We start from the raw sequence: 17,590 nt of genomic DNA on the forward strand, positions 1-17,590 counted from the left end.
AAAATTATTATAACTTAAATAGTGGTATAATTAGTTTTATTAGATCTACTGATCTTATAAGTTATAAAAATTATTTTCAAGAAAAATATTATCTACATATAAATTAAATTTTTATAATCAATAGTTAGAAACATGAATTAATGTTTGGTAGTATTCCCAAACAAATGGTAGTGATGCATGTAATTTAAATTGATAAATAATAAGAGTATAATCAAAGAAAAAAAATAAGACTTTTTTTTTTTTTTTTTTTGTTATAATTAAATGATTTTTGAATTTCGACCGAATCAGATTTTTTAAATAAAAACATTAATAGTTATCAATCAAAGTTAATTAATTAAATGATTAAATTAATATAAAGTTATTCTTGTTTCATATCTATATCTATCTATATATATTTATTTTATAATGAATAGTTTGTTACAACTATTTTCGAAATCAGGATCAACATCTAAACAATCTACAAATCTGATATCAACTAGATATTTCATTAATAGTTGTTATAGTAATAATAATAGTAATAGTATTAGTTATGGTATAAATAATTGTATAAATAATAATAATAATAATAATAGATTATATTCATTTGGTCATATAACAACAGTTCGATCATCATTTTGTAATTCAAGCAGCTCATCGACAGTGTCAACAACAACATCATCATCATCATTTTCAACCAAGCCCGAATTAAATAATATAAATATTAATAGTTCTAATAGCAGAAAGGATGGATCAACATTATCATCTAATAAAGATTATGAAAACGATCATAATTTAATGTCAATCGAAAGTTTGATTCAAGAAGACAATGGTGATATTTCAATTGCCAACAACAAAAATAACCCATTCAAATCAATGGATTTCGTAGCACTCTATCAACACTTTAATGATACCTTTATTGTAAATTCAAAGTTGGATTTTCAAAAGTAAGTGCACTAATAATATTTTTAAATGATCTTGTTTTAACTAACTTTATTGTCATTATTACTACTATATAGGTTATCAGAATATTTAAAGCTACCAAACTACCAAGGATATAATGTGATGAATTGTGCTATACAATGGGCGCTCAACAATAATTGTACAATGAAAGAGGTGTACTATGCAATATTGGTAAACTTTAGAGAGGCCAATCATTTCAGAGACTTTCAGAGATGTGTAAAGACGATGCGTCATATGAGGGTCAATTTCGATATCAATATTTACAATGTTCTCATTGGATACTACTCTGATCTCTCGATGCAAAAGGACGTGCAGAGTTTGATGTCAGAGTTGGATCGACTCCAGAAGGATCCAGACAATACTGTGCATTACGATACCACCACTTACTACGAATTGATTCGTTGTTTCAATCAGAAGCGTAAGATTGTCAATGAGCTGATCGAGATGATGAATCGCTCTGGATTGGTACGTCCTGAGCATCTCACCAATCTGATCATTCACATCCTACTAAACAGACACCAAGCAGTATCCGATGCATTGGGTTACTACGAAGAGATTGTCAAGACACATGGCACAGCATCCGCAGCTACATTCCACAGTCTGCTGACAGGATTGGCGCATCTTGGCCGATTCGACTTGGTACGCCACTATTGGTCACGTGAAATGAAGCTGGCCGATGTCACCCCGAGTGAAGATACTGTCATTTCCATCATCAAATCGTATTGCGACCACAAGGACATTGGAAATGCCATAGAGTTCTACTTGTTTGTCGTGAGAGACTACGACTGTTTCAAGCAGTCACCTGTTGTGCTTGGTTGCATGTTACAGGTGCTCCTAGTCGGCAAGCGATACGAACAAATGACAGAGTTGTTAGAGTATTTGGACAACAATAATATCTACACCCTCGAGATGTACAATAATGCACTCAGTGTATTTGCCAAGTACAAAAACTACAATGTCTGTCGTCAGCTCTATGAAAGTCTTATCAAAAAACAATTTGTGCCTACTCTCGCCACCTACACTCCTCTCATCTACATGACTATCGACTCCCAAAAAGTAGAGCAGTGTGCTGAGTGGTTGAGAATTATGAAACACAATGGAATTCAGCTGAATGAAAGACTTGCCAGTTTCGTATTGCGTTTCTACCTGAGAGTTGGTGCATTCGAACTGCTGGAGAGTCTGATTCGCGATGTCGTTAACCTCAATATCCTGACTGCATCGTCATTCTCAACGATTCTCGCATACTATCATTTGACCGGTCCTTCCAAGCAGCATCAAATCAACTTTTTCCAAAAGAAACTGAATGAGCAGGAACCGAGATTCATTGAACTAGCCACCGACCAGATCATCGAAGTCTTCCTCATGATGGACGAATATGAAAATGCATTGGAATGGCTAAAGAAGCGTATTTCACAAAGTGATTCACGTCGATTCGCACATACTATCATGTTGTTTATCAATTACCATAAGATCCGTTCCGAACAAGGCGAAGTCGTTTACTGGGAGAACAAACTACAAGAGAATGGACTGGTTGTTTCGAAAGACATGAGACTGCGAACCTATTATCACATGAAGAAATACTACACACCAAACAGCAATCCTTTCAATAAACCAAATCTCGATATGAAGCGACGAATATTGACACAGCAACTGCTTTGGGAAAGTCTTTCACCGAGTGAAGCAGGAACCTCCATCGCCCACCCAGAAAAGCAAGATTTGTTTCAACAAAAGCTACCAGAAAAGACGACAGAGATGGATGATGATATAAGCTTGGAGGATGTCAAACCAAAGCCCACCTCTACCTTTAAGGATATTGTACAGGAATCACCTTTCTCCTTTAGAATGAGAATCATGACACTCATAAAGAACAAGATGCATCTGCAAGCCAATAGGGAATTCAAAGTCAAAGAAGAGTCTGGTTTCAACATTGATGGAATTACCTATAAGATGATGGTCCGAGCATTCATTACGGCCAGAGATTACTCCAATGCAGGTTCCTACTTTATCAAGATGATTGAACTCGGTCATGAGCCAGTCATATCGTTGGTCTATGATCTAATGGATCTCTACTATTCACGTGGCGCCAAGGAATATGATGAGTTCTCCAAGGTGATAACGAGTATGTCTTGCAAGCCGTCATCGTTCGAAGAGGTACACTATTCAATCATGATCAAGCATAATCTGACCAAGACAATCAAGGAGTTGATGACAGTCGACAATCCAAAGCTGACCGAATCCATCTCGATCCGTAATTCATTGGTGTATGGGCTTACACATCGTGGCGATTTGGAGTTGGCACAACAGGTAATATTGGGACTGATCAACACCAATGCCAAACTTTCGTTTACATCAATCAGTTTCCTATTGCGTTGCTATCTGGAGCGTGAAGAAGTTCCATCTATCCTACCGCAATTGGTAGACTACTATAAGGGAAGTACCGAGCAGATGCCAATCAACCTTGCCAATCTAGTGATGTTGGACTACTTGAAGAAGGGACAAATCAGCCAAGCATTATCGGAACTTGAAAAGATCACCAATCTCAATAGATACACCAACAACTATACCATTCCCATCGCAATGAAGTTGTATGCTATAAAATATCCGGTTCCACCAATGAACAATCTGTTTATGTGGTTGAATATCAAGAAGCTAATGCTAAAGAATAAGATCTCTACACTTACTTTCTATCCATCGCTATTCAAGAGTTTAATCGAGGCCAACCAACAGGAAGTCGTCTTGCGATATGCCTCCGAACCAAATTTCTTTGTATCACAAACCGTTGACACTCTCAAGATGGTGCTTAGTTGTTGCACGAGCGACAAACAGATTATCGATTTTTTCAAGTCTGCCACCAAGTCAAAGTTACAATTGGATCAAGAAGCTTTCGACATTGTAAAGAAAGCAAACGAAACTATTCACGATTCACGTGTTGATTCATATCAATTGAAGAACCCAAAACTTCAAAACCAACCACCTCCTCTTTCACAAAATATTGTTAATTTCATAGTTAACAATTTAATAAAGCTACCATAAACTACAAAATATGATATACACAACTAAATAATAGTTTTATTTATATTTTTTCAGTAAGACTAATCATCATCATCCAGATTGATTGGCTTTATTTCTGCTTGTCTATTTTTAATCATAATGTCTGTAGGAGAAGGATTAATAGATGATTGTGAAGATGCTTGGGATTGTGAAAGTGCTGGTTTTGTTGGAAGAGATGGTAGAGTTGGTGATGGTTTTGGTGGGGATGTCAGCTGTGTTGGTGAGTTTGTCAATGCGAGTGTTGGTTGTTTTGGAGATGTTTGAGTGGACGGTAGTTTCAATGTTGGTTGAGATTGAAGAGGTGCCGGCAGAGTTAGGTTATCATCTATTGGTATGGCATATTGTGTACTGATTTGATAGACTTTACGATCAAAACTAGCTTCTAAAACAGTATCGTGATCTCTGAGAGTAGCTGTGTTTTGTTTTGTTATTTCGCTGGGGTAGGGGATAACCTTTACTCCGAGTATTACGTGCATATGAAGTAGATAGTAATCGATAAACTCTTCATCCACCTGGTCCACCAGGATGATGTTTTGATTGGTCCAATAGGGTTTGAGTTGCGTTTGGAATAGTTTATGATCGATATATGATGCGACCATTTTGTTTGACATAGATGAGATCTTTTTCTTATGTGCGATTAGATCCTCCATTATTATGACTTTATCGGTTTCTCTCGATTGTTTGACGGCGTAGTCAATGTCATCTCTGTATTTCTTGTTGACCATGTACTCTTTGAAGCTGTCTACCTTCATTATGGCATACGAACGCTTAACGTTTGTTCTGATTCCCATTTCCGCTGTCTGTCGCCAAAGATTGATCGGTCTAGCGTCGTTGATCAACGAACATTTCATCATTCCAGTGGCTTCACTCCATTCTTCGCTGAGCAACTTGGCAAACGATGCCAAGTACCTAGAGGTATGAATCAGAGAATTGGTTGTGACTACATGAAATTCCTCTTTGTTTGCCATTTCCTCTACTTTTTTCTTAAGATCAGGCATATCGTTACCCTTGTATGCTTTCTCGAGTCCTTCGATCAAAAAGAATAATCCCCGTCGTTTCAAAATCTCCAAACTCATCATTCTGGCTCTCTGTTTTTCGTAACGTTGATCATGTATGCTGGCAGACAAATCGCTCCATGTCTTTCTCTCGATTAAAAATGGATACATGAGTGAGTTATCGAGATTCTCCGAGTGTACACCTGTGTTTACAAAACAAAAATCACCGGCATTCAGCTTTCTTTCGATGTATGGAACCTTCCACTCGTCAAAATGCCTCTTAATGCTTGATGCCTTGAGTTCACGAGTATCGATGACCACCATTACCTTGTTCTGGCTGTAGTCAATAGTAGTATTATTGATTTCATTGAATCTCTTCTTGTCCAAATAGATCTGGTGGAGAAGTTTACCGTGCTCTCTGCCAGCTGGCGTGGCACTGTAAATTTCTTTCTTAACTGTAACCAATATGGGTTCCTCTTGAATGATTTTGTTGATGGCATCTGGTAACTTATTAAAATTAGTGACAACACAGTTCTCATTGTCGATCAGTTCGATGTGTGTGAATTTCTGTGCACGCGACACCAACTCTTGATGAGTAAACATCTTTGGGCAGTTGATTGCAAGTGTGAGCAAAGTGGCGAATCCAATCGAATTGAGTTGTGGTCTATAGCATTTGTTTTTGTTTGGTGATTTACCCTTGGCTGGCTTCATCGATGACGATCCAGAGTATTGAATCTGTTGGTAGTCAGGATTGGGTTCAGGTGTTGGGAGAAGCTCGGAACTCATACTGCCAGAGCCAGCGAAATGTGATACCACTAGCTTTTGACTTCCACTGCTACTCTGACTACTCTGACTCCAATTCAAAGACTGATTGGAGGAATTCATCGATGAGTTCAACGATGATCTCAGCGGAGATGCTTTTGGAGGTGATTTGAGTGATGGTAGTAATTTAATTGGTTTCAATGGAGTTGATGATTGACTCTGAGGAGGTGTTGTCGTTGGTTTAATAACTAAAGCTGAACTATCTGTTGTATCTAATTCCTCTATATTCATTATTGTATTATTATTATTATTCTTATTATTTAAAATTTCATTATTATTTTCATTAATATTGTTATTGTTATTATCTTCTTGACTATTTTGTATATATGATAATCTTGACATCATTGATAATCCACCATTTGGGAACATTCTTATCAATCTCATGTTTTCATCCTCTAGATTTCTAAGTCGTTTATAAAGAGATTCGTCTGAACTATGAAGAATCTTGCCATTGATAAACACTTCGAATGTTGGTGACAACAGATTTCTCTTTTTTGAAGCAGCTCTTAACTTGTCTGCCGATTCCTCTGCTGAAACAAGATCGTATTCATCGTCGAGGTTAGTTACCACCTGAGTAGCCGGTATGTCATCGTCATTCTCAAACTGATATCCATCGAGCTCCATCTCAGCCAGTTGCCTCTCTCTCTTCTTCTGCGTTACGTACTTGTGATATTCTTCGATTGGAGTGTTGCCATCCAAACAGGATTGGATCAACACATTCTCTTCCTCTGGCAAATGTTTATAGATACGTGAAATATAATGTCCAACAACGTCGTCCCACACATTATCATAGATTAACGCTTGCTCGTATTGACGAGACATTCCCAATGGTTCAACTAATACGTGTTTAAACAGAAATATTGGTTAGCAATACAATTCAGTATACGATTTGAGGTTGGTATTTATGATAGTTACGCAACTTTAGGTATTGTCTTTTCAATAGATGGAAATCGTTGCCAACATGTGGAATATCATGTTCGAATATATCTTTAAGTGTTTTCTTTATGTTGATGAGTTTTTGACTCCTTATATTGTTTTGATCACATTTATCATTAAGTTGGTGAAATTCCCTATATATAAACGCTGCACATAGAGGATTCGATACAGTTTCAATGATTGATTCTATTTTTAATAAATAAAAGTAGTAATATTGATATATTGTCTGTTAGTATTAGCTATTAATAAAGTATGTAAAGTTGTACTTACCTTCTTTCATATCATAATAAGAAAATGTTTGGGTGTCATCCAATAATATATGATTATAATAGAATCTATATTGTCCTCCATTGTGGACGTGTTCAAGAAGAGCATCAGTAGTATCATTTAAATCTATATCCACTACCAGGAGTTGATGTGCAAATCTGGTGATAGGTCTGGCATACATCGTTTTAGTTCTAAGATAGATTCTCATTTTTAACTTTGAATAATTAATAATATTATTACATAGATAGATTTAAATGAAAAAAAAAAAAAAAAAAAGGAAACTCATTGGAGTTGAAGAATTAAAAATGTAAGAGTGAGTTTAAATTTTTTTTTATTTATTTTCTATCTCACTAGTTTTATAGACTTTTAACACTAATTATTTAATAAACACCCAATTATTAATAGTTTAATTAATATTGAAACTTCAAACAATTAATTTAAATTACTTATTATTTCTTTTTAACTAATTATTTTCTTATTCTTAGAAAAATGAATTCTAAAAAATTATTATATATTGCAGGTGGATATACTCAAACTGCATGTTTGACAATCTGCCAATTGGATGTTTCATCTCATATAAATATTGGAGAATCTAAAACGGTGGCAGAGAGGTCTTCTCAAAGAAACTTAAAGTCAAAGAAGAGGTTTTGCTTTATCTAAAGAAAATGGCAAGGACATGATTATATGTATAAAATTAATTTAAGATAATTTAAATTGTTTCAATTTAACTTATTTGGAAAAATAAATACTGCTAAGTATTGTCAATGACGATGTTCCAGAAGCAGATTGCTACACCTTCAATAATGTACTACATTATTGGCAAGATGGCATGGTAGAATTTCGAAATTCTCAAGAAAATAGCTTGGAAAATGAGAACCGGTGGATGTATTTATGTTTATGAATTGTATGATAAAGAAGAACTTCGAAATGAAAAGAATATTATGGCGACGTTCTATTTGCGTTTGTATATTCAATTTAGAAATTCATTAAAGATGAATAACTAACAAAGAGAAACAATTCTACACTATAGAAACTCTACTCGTTTGTAATGGAGCAGAAAGAAATAATCAAAGATGGAGAGATATTGGTGAAAAAGTTGGATTAAAAGTAGAGTTTGAAGTAATTCCAAATCATTTCTTTTTAAAATTTGTTTTACAAAGTAATTCAAAAATCATTGGATTGTTTTATTTACCTTGACATTTAAAAATATCTTTAAAGAAAGAATACAACAAATCGCCATTATTGTAATTTGGAACAAGATTTGCTGTTCATGATCAACCAAAAAAAAAAAATAATAAAAAAAAATGGATCGTCAAAAATATCTTTTTTTACACCACAAAAATGTAACAGTTTGGATTATCGTTTGATCAAACGGGTGTGGGGTAAAATAAAAATAAATTGATTCTTTGGTTGGGTAACCTAATTTGATTTTGATTAGATTTAATGTTGTTTTAAAATATATTTTGAATTAAAATTCATTTAATTGTTTTGTTAGTAATGTGATTATTCACGATGGTAGATCAAAATTTTAGTTGTTCTTATTATTTAATCTATTTATATAATGATAAAGTTATAAAGAATTAAAATGAGTGATGATAAACATAACCATGATATCAGTATAAATATCAATCTAAGTCCAAAGAAAAATACATCACCTTTAATTGAGCATAGAGGTCCTCCAATAAAATCTATGGATGAAGATCAATTAGATATACAAGAATTTCCAGGTATATTACAATACAATAATCTAACAAGAAATTGATCAAATATTTAGTTTATTTAATCTAATATATATATATATATTGTATGTATGAAAAATTTAGTTGATGGAAGTGTAGGATGTGCATTTTATGGTGGTGGTATCAGAGCTGCCAGTTTTGCAAGTGGAGTATTACAACAGGTAGTGGGTAGACACACAAATGATACCAAGCTTGTTTTGTCATGCGTTAGCGGTGGAGGCTTTGTTGGAAGTTCTTTCTGCCAGAGAGTTGCTTTCGATCGAAAGTATAATCGAGGAGAAAAGCAAACTAAACGTGAAATCTACAGACAGTTGGATAAGGACATGAAGAAAAACATTGCTTACTGTGTTGATTTCAACAGTGTCAATGGATTCGTAGATTTCCTGGTTATGCTTGCCTTGGTTCTCGTTCAGATTTCACTGATTTTCGTCACAGTATTTCCATTTATTATTTTCCTTGTCGAATCAATGGCTGCTTTCTATCATTACGTAGACAATGATCACCGTTGGATTTTGGCAGTAGTCGGTATTTGTTTGGCCTTTACATTTTTTGTTATTTCTCAAGTGATGAAAGTAATTGGAAATTGTGGACACGCCATACCATATGCTTTCTTTAACTGGAATAAAGTCCTTACATTCTTGGCTGCACTTTTCACGGTACTAGTAGGATCGCAAGCCGGAATGAATAGAATTGAAGAGGCCGTCGGTGATTGGGTGGCCGGTGCGATTGGTCTTTCTTTAACTGGACTCTGGGCAATCATTCGTTTCCATCCATTCTTTTTCGTTCAGCAATGGATCGAAAATCTAATCAACTCTCTAACCGGATACGTTGCTATTCTTTCGATCTACGGTATCTTTATGAATTGGCGTTTGAATGACACTAGTATGCTCTTTGGTCGTATAGAATATACCGATGCTCGTTGGTCCAATCTATTATCCCTCTGCATTGCTCTAATTATTATTTTCCCTTTTACCTCGTATGTTGCAGAGAATTTTATACATTTCTATTATAGATGGCGTCTCCAGAAATCTTTTTTACAAGACAAACTACTATGGATGCGATGGAATCTTCGGTTGCCCTGGAACACGTTTCACAGACCTCGATGACTCTGCTTCATACATCAGCACCATGACAGCAAACCTGTGGCAACTGAAACCCGGTGGAGCATCTACCTCATCGATATCGATTGGAAAATCACTTCCAGATATCGAGTGTAAATCCAGCAACAATGTTAATCCGCACAATAAGATTAGCTATCTTCGTGGTGATACCACGGGCTTGAACACCGATCTTCAAACTGGTAGAATGCGTGACATTGAGCTATCGTTTGCAATGGTAAACTCTGGTGCATCTTTAACATCGACATTTGGTTCCGATACAAAATTCAAGTCGTGGGAGAATTTCCTTTCACTCTTCAATCTCGGCTATGGATCATGGCTAAACATGAATTATCAGCGTAGATTCAAACTAAAGAGTTTATTAGTTAGTGCTGCCATGGGTATCTTCCCCTTTATCGCTGCAATTCCACATTGTGTAACTTCGATTAGAAATGATTATCCATGGTTAATTTGGATTCCAGGAGTTATATTGGTGATACTTTTCTTGTTGGCCGAGTTCAGTCCAAATCATTGGTCTTCTCCGATCCAAAACCCAATCGTAAGAATGTTCCGTGATTCGTTGGATATCCCTATTGTCGCCAATCACGGAGGTTTCATCTACCTATCGGATGGAACTCACTCTGAAAACACAGGACTATTCGTTCTACTTGCCAATCCAGACATTAAAACCATTTATATCGCCGACGGATCGGAAGATCCAGATCGACTTTGCACCGACTTACGAAAGACAATGGGTGAGGAGCGTGCCTACGGTTGGAATTTCTTTCAAGGTGATATACATGACCAGGAATTCCACGATGTAGAACGTGACTTGATCGATTTCCAAAGAGACAGTTCCAGAAGATTCATTCGTATGATTGCTAAAAACACTGAAAGATCCGTTAATATATTCTTTTTAAAGCCGATATCCAGTAAAAATTCAATCTCTGGTATGGCATTCGATTGTCATTGTTGTCATGGTGATTTAGTTACCATTAATTGTTGTGGTGGCCAACTTAGAATATTCTCGGATCTCTACGATTGGGCTTTTGGTAAATTCCCAAATGTTTCATCCTACTATCAATTCTTTACACCGTCAATGTACCAAGCCTACAAAAATGAAGGAGTGGACGCATTCAACGATGCTATGAATTCAATACATAAATAAACCAATCAAAAAAAAAATAATATAAACACAAATGTACCATTTAAAAATATAATAAACACAGAAAAATTCATATTTATTAAACTTTTCCAAGTACTAGCTCTCTAAAGTTGGTTGCTTTACTATTTAACCATACTAAAATGTTGCTGTAGTTTTAGATATCCAATCTGTAGTTTATGACGTCTCCATAAGAAAAATCCAAATCCAGCCATAAGCAGAAGGAAGAGGACACATCCAACTACGATCAATGTGATCTTCCACCATGTTAATATATTCTTTGATTTGGAAGTATCTTTTGTAAGAGTTACAAAGATAGTGTCGTCAATGTACTTAAAGGTGTGTGCCATTTGATCGCCATCATTTCCCAAAACATCTGTTCTTACACCAGAGAACCAATTGTTGTTCAGCATCGTTCCATTGTATGCCTTAAACACAGGGTATAGTACTCCATACTGAATCTTATCGGTTATGAATTCAATCGTTAAAATACCTTGGATTAGCAACGAAGAGTTGAAGGAAGTAGAAACTATGCCAACCATTTCATTATTAACATCGGCATCGCTCTGAATAATTAGTTCACCTTCGCTTTTGACCAGGAGATTTCCTCCGTTCACAGCCAAACTCTTGATTGTCAATTGACCTGAAATAACTTGCATATCACCACTGCTGATATGGACAAGGTCAAACTGGCTGAGAGTGGTGGAGCTTTGGACCACTGTGTTTCCAACCAACGACAATTCTTTGCCTTCGAGGAAAGGGTTGATAGTACCAGAATAAAATACGATCTGATTCGAAAGAAACTGATTCCACTCTGTTTCAGACTGACTGGACTGCATGAACATGATAGAGCCACCTGAGCAGCTGATCGACTTGAACCCTCCGTAGACCATGATGTTGTTCATCATGTAGATGGGCGAGTCAACATAGAGCGAAGCACTAGGCGAAATAGTGAGATCGACAAACGAGTAAAGCGTCGGGTAAAAACTGCCAACAAAGTTTGAGCCGTAGAAAACCATTTCCAGTGGATGTGTGTCACTGAACGACAGGTTGTCAACGTTGATTTCCTTTAGCTTGTGGATACTGCTGTTGTGAGCACCACCCAGACGTAGCGAGCTATAGTGTGAATACAACTGCGTCGTAAAATAGTCGGAATGAATTTCCACAGAGCAATTGGTTTGTGCTGAAACGATGGTGAGCTGTTGACTTTGGATAACAGTGTAGCAATAAATGTAATCCGGACTACGAAGTTGGTTGATGTTGAGTGTGGTGGATGAACAATTGTAGTTGTAGATATCCAGATAACTATTGTTGCGCTGTAGAATATTCGATACTTGAAAACAACCATACACTCTTAGATATCCACCTACATCAACATTGGCTTCCGAAAGAGTGTAAAGGTTGAAGACATTGGAATAAGCTTGAAACTCAAGAGTACCACTCATCACATAGAGACTGTCGGAGCGCGAATCCAATCCACCTCTGAATCTTGTTACTGAACCATAGTTATTGTTAATGGTTACACGGGAACTCTCTCCAAAAACCACATTGCAATATAAAGTTCCGTTTTCCATTTGAAAGTATCCGTCAATGTATACCGTCGAGTTGAAATCAGAGTTGATAGTGCCGACATAAAAACGTTCCGGATTGGTAGAATTGCGTACCATACATCGAAAAAGTGTTGATGTTTATTCGGGACGCAATGAAACTAATGGTAGAGTTACCGACTGTGAAGTAATCGGCATTGAAAGTCCTGTTGAAGTAAGTGAATTTAATGTTGTTACCGACAACCAACCTATTAAAATAGATACTCGAAGTATCGATATTATGGTCAAAGCTATCGAAAATCAAACTAATTGGAAACTTCGAGCTATAGATACTCATATCGACGCTGACATAGGCATAGTTGTTATATCCTGCTCTGGGTGCTGAATGGTTATTCCAATTCTTGGCATCAAAGAAATAGCATGATGGACGGCAATACACTGATGAGTTCCAATATGAATATAAAACTCTTGCTATTAAAATTAAAATTAAAAAAATTAAAAAAATTAAAAAAAAAGTCAATATATTGTTTTCTGAAAAACTAAGAATTATTATCACTATTATTTTTCTACATACTGAAATTTTGATTAAGACTTTCAATTACTTTATCTTCTTTCTTGTTAAAACTATTGATTTTGTTATTCTTGTTGTTATAGTTTGAATTTAATTGACGAAGTTCTAGTAGCTCTTGTGCTCTAATTGATTGTCTTGTCAATTTTTTAATCTGTATGGGTGTTGTTGATGATGATGATGAAGAAGACGGTGATGATTTCCTTTTGAAACTATTTAAAAACTCTACTTTCTTTATATATTCATCATCATAGGAATCTATTGATATTACTGTTGGTTTGTTGTTGTTGTTTATCCTTGGTGGTGATGATGGTAAAGGTAGTGAAGTTGATTTTGATTGTACATTTGAAGAAGGTGGTGAAATTGTGTTTGGTGGTGTTGGTATTGGTATTGGTATTGTTGTTGTTCTTGTTGCTGCTTCTGCTGACTTTTTATAACTATAATAAAGTTGTCTTTGTCCAGAAATTGTAGTAGTCAATATCAGCAACAAAATCAGCAATATACATATTCTACAATTCATTTATTTGACTCGAGTATTACATATATACATAAACTAAAAATATATATATTGTTGTAGTCGTCGTGTGGTGTGGTGTTAATTTGTTTTAATATTTCATCTAAGATATATGTTTTTTTAAAATTTAATAAATAAAATAAAATTGAATAAAATAAATAAATAAATAGATTGAATATGTATATAACTATAAAATATATTTAATCAAAAAAAAAAAAAAAAATACAACCACCATTCTATTGAAAAGTGCTAAAAATATTAGTTTTGTTAAGAGAAAAAATTAGGGTCTTGCTTTGAAAGGTTTCACATGCAACGTGGACGTTGGTTTTTTTTTTTTTTTTTTTTTTTTTTTTTCAAAATCATAAGTTATATTTGGGTGCTAATTTTTTTTTAATTTTTGAGATTTTTTTTTTGGATCTGATTGAACAAAAAGTTTTTTTTAACAAATTTGGTTTAAATTCAAAAAAGAAAAAAATAGAACTAAAATATTGGGATGAATAGAATTTGAAATTAGATGAGGGATTCGATCAAATTTGAAATAACTAAATTTAATAGATTTCATTGTAGATTTGTTTGGTTTTTTGTTGTTGCTGTTGTGGTTGTTGTCAAAATAAATATTGATTATTTTGGTATGTGTGCTGGTTTGCTGAGGTAGCGTTTGGAACAAACAATTGTTGGGTTTTGTCTCAACTGAGGGAACAAACTGATATTTAGCTGTGTGAAACCGTTTTCTTTCTATTTTTTGTTTTTTAGCTTGGTTGAAGATATTGTTGTGGTGGAATAACATAGGCAATCGCAAGTGAAAGCAAAAGGTAGAGAACCATTACCAATCCTAGAAGCGCAAAGAAATGTTTACTCGATGAGTACCATAGACTAGGCTGTTTCTCATAGACAATGGTACTGTCTGTGTTGGCCAACAATTGTGGTTCGCTTTGCTTGGTGAGTAGCTGCTTGATGATCTTCTTTGACTCCTCTATTTCTTGTCTTTGTTGTAGATTCTCCATTTGTTTCGTCTTTTTCCATTGAACGAGGTTGTCGTGTAGCTGCTTCCACTTTTCATTCAGTCGCTTCATGGTGTCGTCGAGGTTTTGAGTTGCATTTTGGTATTGTTCATCATTGTCGTTTGATTTATCGATGAGTAAATCCTCTGGCATCTTTGGTAGTTTAGATTTCAGTAATTTAATGACCTGTTTAACTTCTAAAATGTTGTTGCTGTTGATGTTGTTGTTGCTGTTGTGTTCTTGTTTGTTTGATGAAATAATTGATTGTGATAGATGATCTATGGAATCGATCATTTGTAATGCAAATTGTTGTGAATGGTTGATTTGTTCGACGAAAGCAAAGGTGCTGTCAGAGAAGAGTGAATGGAGTGTACGTAGTTTCGAGGAGAACTCGTTGATTGCCTGCTGGTTGGACTGCTGGTCTTGAAGTTTCCTTAGTAGCTCCTGGTTCTGGTCGGTGATCGACGATCGTTCAATCTCAAGCGAATCGATTTTCGCCTTGAGCTCGTTGATTTGGTCTTCGTCCTGTTGGAACTTCTTTTGATCGTGTAGCTGCGTTTGAATCAGTGTAGGACGGGTGTCCATCGACATCATCAGATTTAAACTGTCTTGAGTGACATTGTTTTGGTGTTGCACCATATATTGTTCTTCCTTTTGCTTCAGCTCTAGAATATGCTGATTGGAAAGCTGATAGTTCTCCTCCAACTCTTTCAATAGATTCTCCAGCTTTTGGTTGTCTCTCTTCAGTCGCTTGATATCTGTTTCTTTCTCCTCTACGGTCTTCAATGCATCTTCCTCTCTTTGTTGTATTACATCTTTTTCATTCTTTATCTTTTTCAATTCATCATCATCTAAATAATTATTATAATAGTGTAATGTAATAATAAAACATGTTAGTAACTAACTAACTAATGATAGTTGATAAATTTAATCAATAATAATAATAATAATAATACTTACTTCTTTGATTTCTTTTCTTTAGTTTATCAATTTCCGCTTTACTCTTATTATCTCTTTCTTTACTCTTTTCCAATTCATTCGATAGTTCTTTGTGTCTCTTATCAATCTTACTTAAATTCTGATTCTCTCTTCGCAGTTTGGTATTTTCCTCTTCTTTGGTTGTAATCTCTGCTTGTAGAAGATGCAGATCTTCTTCTAATTTTATTCTTTTTTTCACTTCGATATCCTTTAGACCTGCTTCGTTCTTTAATTTATTCAACTCTGACTGCATCTCCAAGTACTCTCTACTGCTTATTCCTGAGCCATTGACTGAGCCGTTGTCTACGAATTCACCGTAGCTCGGTGGAATGGAGAAGTCGAATCGTCTTGGTTTCTGTAGGTATCCAACACTCGAGGTGTTGTTGCTTGAGTCTGCCTCACTACCACCGTCACTATCATCGCCAAGAGTGATCGATGTTGTACTGTTTATTCGTTGCTGTTGTTGTTGCTGTTGTTGTTCAATATCTTCTACTTTGAAATCCATGAGATTGTTGATTGGATGGTTCTTGGTGTCATAGTCATCGACTTCAAACATGAGATCGGCATCTTCATATTGCGAGGTCTGCTGGAACTCTTGTACCAACTCTAGAAAATCTCTGTTCAAACAGATACCATTTTCAAAGGGGATACCAGAGATGATTTGGTCGATGGCATCGGTGTCGTAACAAGATAGAATCGATCTAATTTCCTGAATAGTAATGAATCCATCGGGATTCTCTTCGATTCTCTTGTAGAATTTGTTCTGCTCACTAAGTTCCTCGTCCGGAGTTGTTCTACCATTCGTCTCGAAATCCAACTGTTGCTGTTGTTGCGGTGTCATAGCAGGAAAGGCACCAACGATTAACGATGAAGGTCTTCTTGTAAAATGGGGTGATATCTGATCGATACTATCATCATTCGATTGGAATGATGAAGTGTTCACTGGTGTAGTTGGTTGATATTTATTAATATTATTATTATTTTTGTTATTATTATTATTATTATTATTAATCTTTTGAGTATTATTATTATTGTTGGTATTAGATGTAGCAGTTGTTAATTTTGTTGTTGTTGAAGTTGCTGTTGTTCCAGAGTTTACAAGTGAATTGATATCCAAAGGAATGGAATCCGATACCTTTGAACCACTTGCACTACCAACACCTTCGACGCCAGACGAAGGAGAGTAGGAGTTGTGGTGATTAAGATGTCCACCTGGAAAAGTATGTCTCGAGTAGTTCTCTTTCTTTTTGTTGCTCAGCAATGCGATTGAACTGAGTGTTCTTGCAAGCTTTGAGGGGGGTGTAGTCGCACCACTATTGATAAGATTCAATGATGATATCGAAGCTGGATCGAACGATCTTCTATTGAGTGACCTTTGACTTTGGAATAGCTGTTGCTGCTGTTGATTTTGTTGATGTTGATGTAATGTTTGAAAAGAAGATCCAGCTGGAAGAGATGAGAATAAACTCGAAGATGTACTGCTGGCTGTTGAAGAATAGATAGAAGAATGACTGTTGTTGTTACTGGAATCCGTTGAGATGTCCGATGAATTCAATTCGGATAGACGCAACTCTGATGATTTAAGTGGTGGTGTAATACCGGGATGTGTGGTTGATGAATCCAACTCTGCAATGAGTAGTTGTTTTGTTGGTGTATTATTAATACTATTTACTATATTACTATTGTTATTGTTATTATTGTTGTTGTTGTTATTGGTTTCTAAATCTAATTTGCTATCTTTGGATATTAAATTATTGTTTGTTGTTGATGTTGTTGTGAATGATGTTAAAATGGATGTAGTTGATGATGTATTACTAGTAGAATTAATATTATTATTTGATACATTGTTTTGTTGTTGTTGTTGTTGATGTTGTTTATTTGCATCTTTTACTTCCATTTTAATTTATATTAAGTAAATTTAATATATATTTTAAAAATTACATATAATTATTTTTATTTTTTAAAAAAATTAAA

The 17,590-nt window shown here is 35.2% G+C and overlaps 8 protein-coding genes across 8 annotated transcripts; 3 read left to right on the forward strand and 5 right to left on the reverse strand.

Moving 5' to 3' along the window:
* Window positions 1-405: 405 nt before the first annotated feature.
* On the forward strand, window positions 406-3,972 carry PPL_06569 (uncharacterized protein; the record flags this gene model as incomplete). The annotated part of the gene is made up of 3 exons (XM_020577423.1): window positions 406-923; window positions 996-1,703; window positions 1,920-3,972. 3 exons carry the CDS (start codon window positions 406-408, stop codon window positions 3,970-3,972), a joined length of 3,279 nt encoding a protein of 1,092 aa, XP_020432651.1.
* A 59-nt stretch (window positions 3,973-4,031) lies between these two features.
* Window positions 4,032-6,629, reverse strand: PPL_06570 (crossover junction endonuclease; the record flags this gene model as incomplete). Its single annotated transcript, XM_020577424.1, has 1 exon — window positions 4,032-6,629. The coding sequence occupies one exon, from the start codon at window positions 6,627-6,629 to the stop codon at window positions 4,032-4,034; it is 2,598 nt and encodes an 865-aa protein (XP_020432652.1).
* A 55-nt stretch (window positions 6,630-6,684) lies between these two features.
* PPL_06571 (uncharacterized protein) lies at window positions 6,685-7,218 on the reverse strand (the record flags this gene model as incomplete). The annotated part of the gene is made up of 2 exons (XM_020577425.1): window positions 6,685-6,929; window positions 7,014-7,218. The coding sequence occupies 2 exons, from the start codon at window positions 7,216-7,218 to the stop codon at window positions 6,685-6,687; spliced, it is 450 nt and encodes a 149-aa protein (XP_020432653.1).
* A 661-nt stretch (window positions 7,219-7,879) lies between these two features.
* Window positions 7,880-8,284, forward strand: PPL_06572 (uncharacterized protein; the record flags this gene model as incomplete). The annotated part of the gene is made up of 3 exons (XM_020577426.1): window positions 7,880-7,970; window positions 8,041-8,169; window positions 8,229-8,284. 3 exons carry the CDS (start codon window positions 7,880-7,882, stop codon window positions 8,282-8,284), a joined length of 276 nt encoding a protein of 91 aa, XP_020432654.1.
* Window positions 8,285-8,595: 311 nt separating this feature from the next.
* Window positions 8,596-11,014, forward strand: PPL_06573 (uncharacterized protein; the record flags this gene model as incomplete). Its single annotated transcript, XM_020577427.1, has 3 exons — window positions 8,596-8,737; window positions 8,834-9,631; window positions 9,762-11,014. The coding sequence occupies 3 exons, from the start codon at window positions 8,596-8,598 to the stop codon at window positions 11,012-11,014; spliced, it is 2,193 nt and encodes a 730-aa protein (XP_020432655.1).
* A 119-nt stretch (window positions 11,015-11,133) lies between these two features.
* On the reverse strand, window positions 11,134-12,582 carry PPL_06574 (uncharacterized protein; the record flags this gene model as incomplete). Its single annotated transcript, XM_020577428.1, has 2 exons — window positions 11,134-11,796; window positions 12,379-12,582. The coding sequence occupies 2 exons, from the start codon at window positions 12,580-12,582 to the stop codon at window positions 11,134-11,136; spliced, it is 867 nt and encodes a 288-aa protein (XP_020432656.1).
* Window positions 12,583-12,696: 114 nt separating this feature from the next.
* On the reverse strand, window positions 12,697-13,643 carry PPL_06575 (uncharacterized protein; the record flags this gene model as incomplete). The annotated part of the gene is made up of 3 exons (XM_020577429.1): window positions 12,697-12,803; window positions 12,889-13,026; window positions 13,130-13,643. 3 exons carry the CDS (start codon window positions 13,641-13,643, stop codon window positions 12,697-12,699), a joined length of 759 nt encoding a protein of 252 aa, XP_020432657.1.
* Window positions 13,644-14,386: 743 nt separating this feature from the next.
* On the reverse strand, window positions 14,387-17,513 carry PPL_06576 (uncharacterized protein; the record flags this gene model as incomplete). The annotated part of the gene is made up of 3 exons (XM_020577430.1): window positions 14,387-15,055; window positions 15,257-15,489; window positions 15,599-17,513. The coding sequence occupies 3 exons, from the start codon at window positions 17,511-17,513 to the stop codon at window positions 14,387-14,389; spliced, it is 2,817 nt and encodes a 938-aa protein (XP_020432658.1).
* Window positions 17,514-17,590: the final 77 nt, after the last annotated feature.

This window comes from Heterostelium album, assembly GCF_000004825.1.
Source record: "Heterostelium album PN500 unplaced genomic scaffold PPL_scaffold6, whole genome shotgun sequence".
Classification (NCBI taxonomy): domain Eukaryota; phylum Evosea; class Eumycetozoa; order Acytosteliales; family Acytosteliaceae; genus Heterostelium; species Heterostelium album.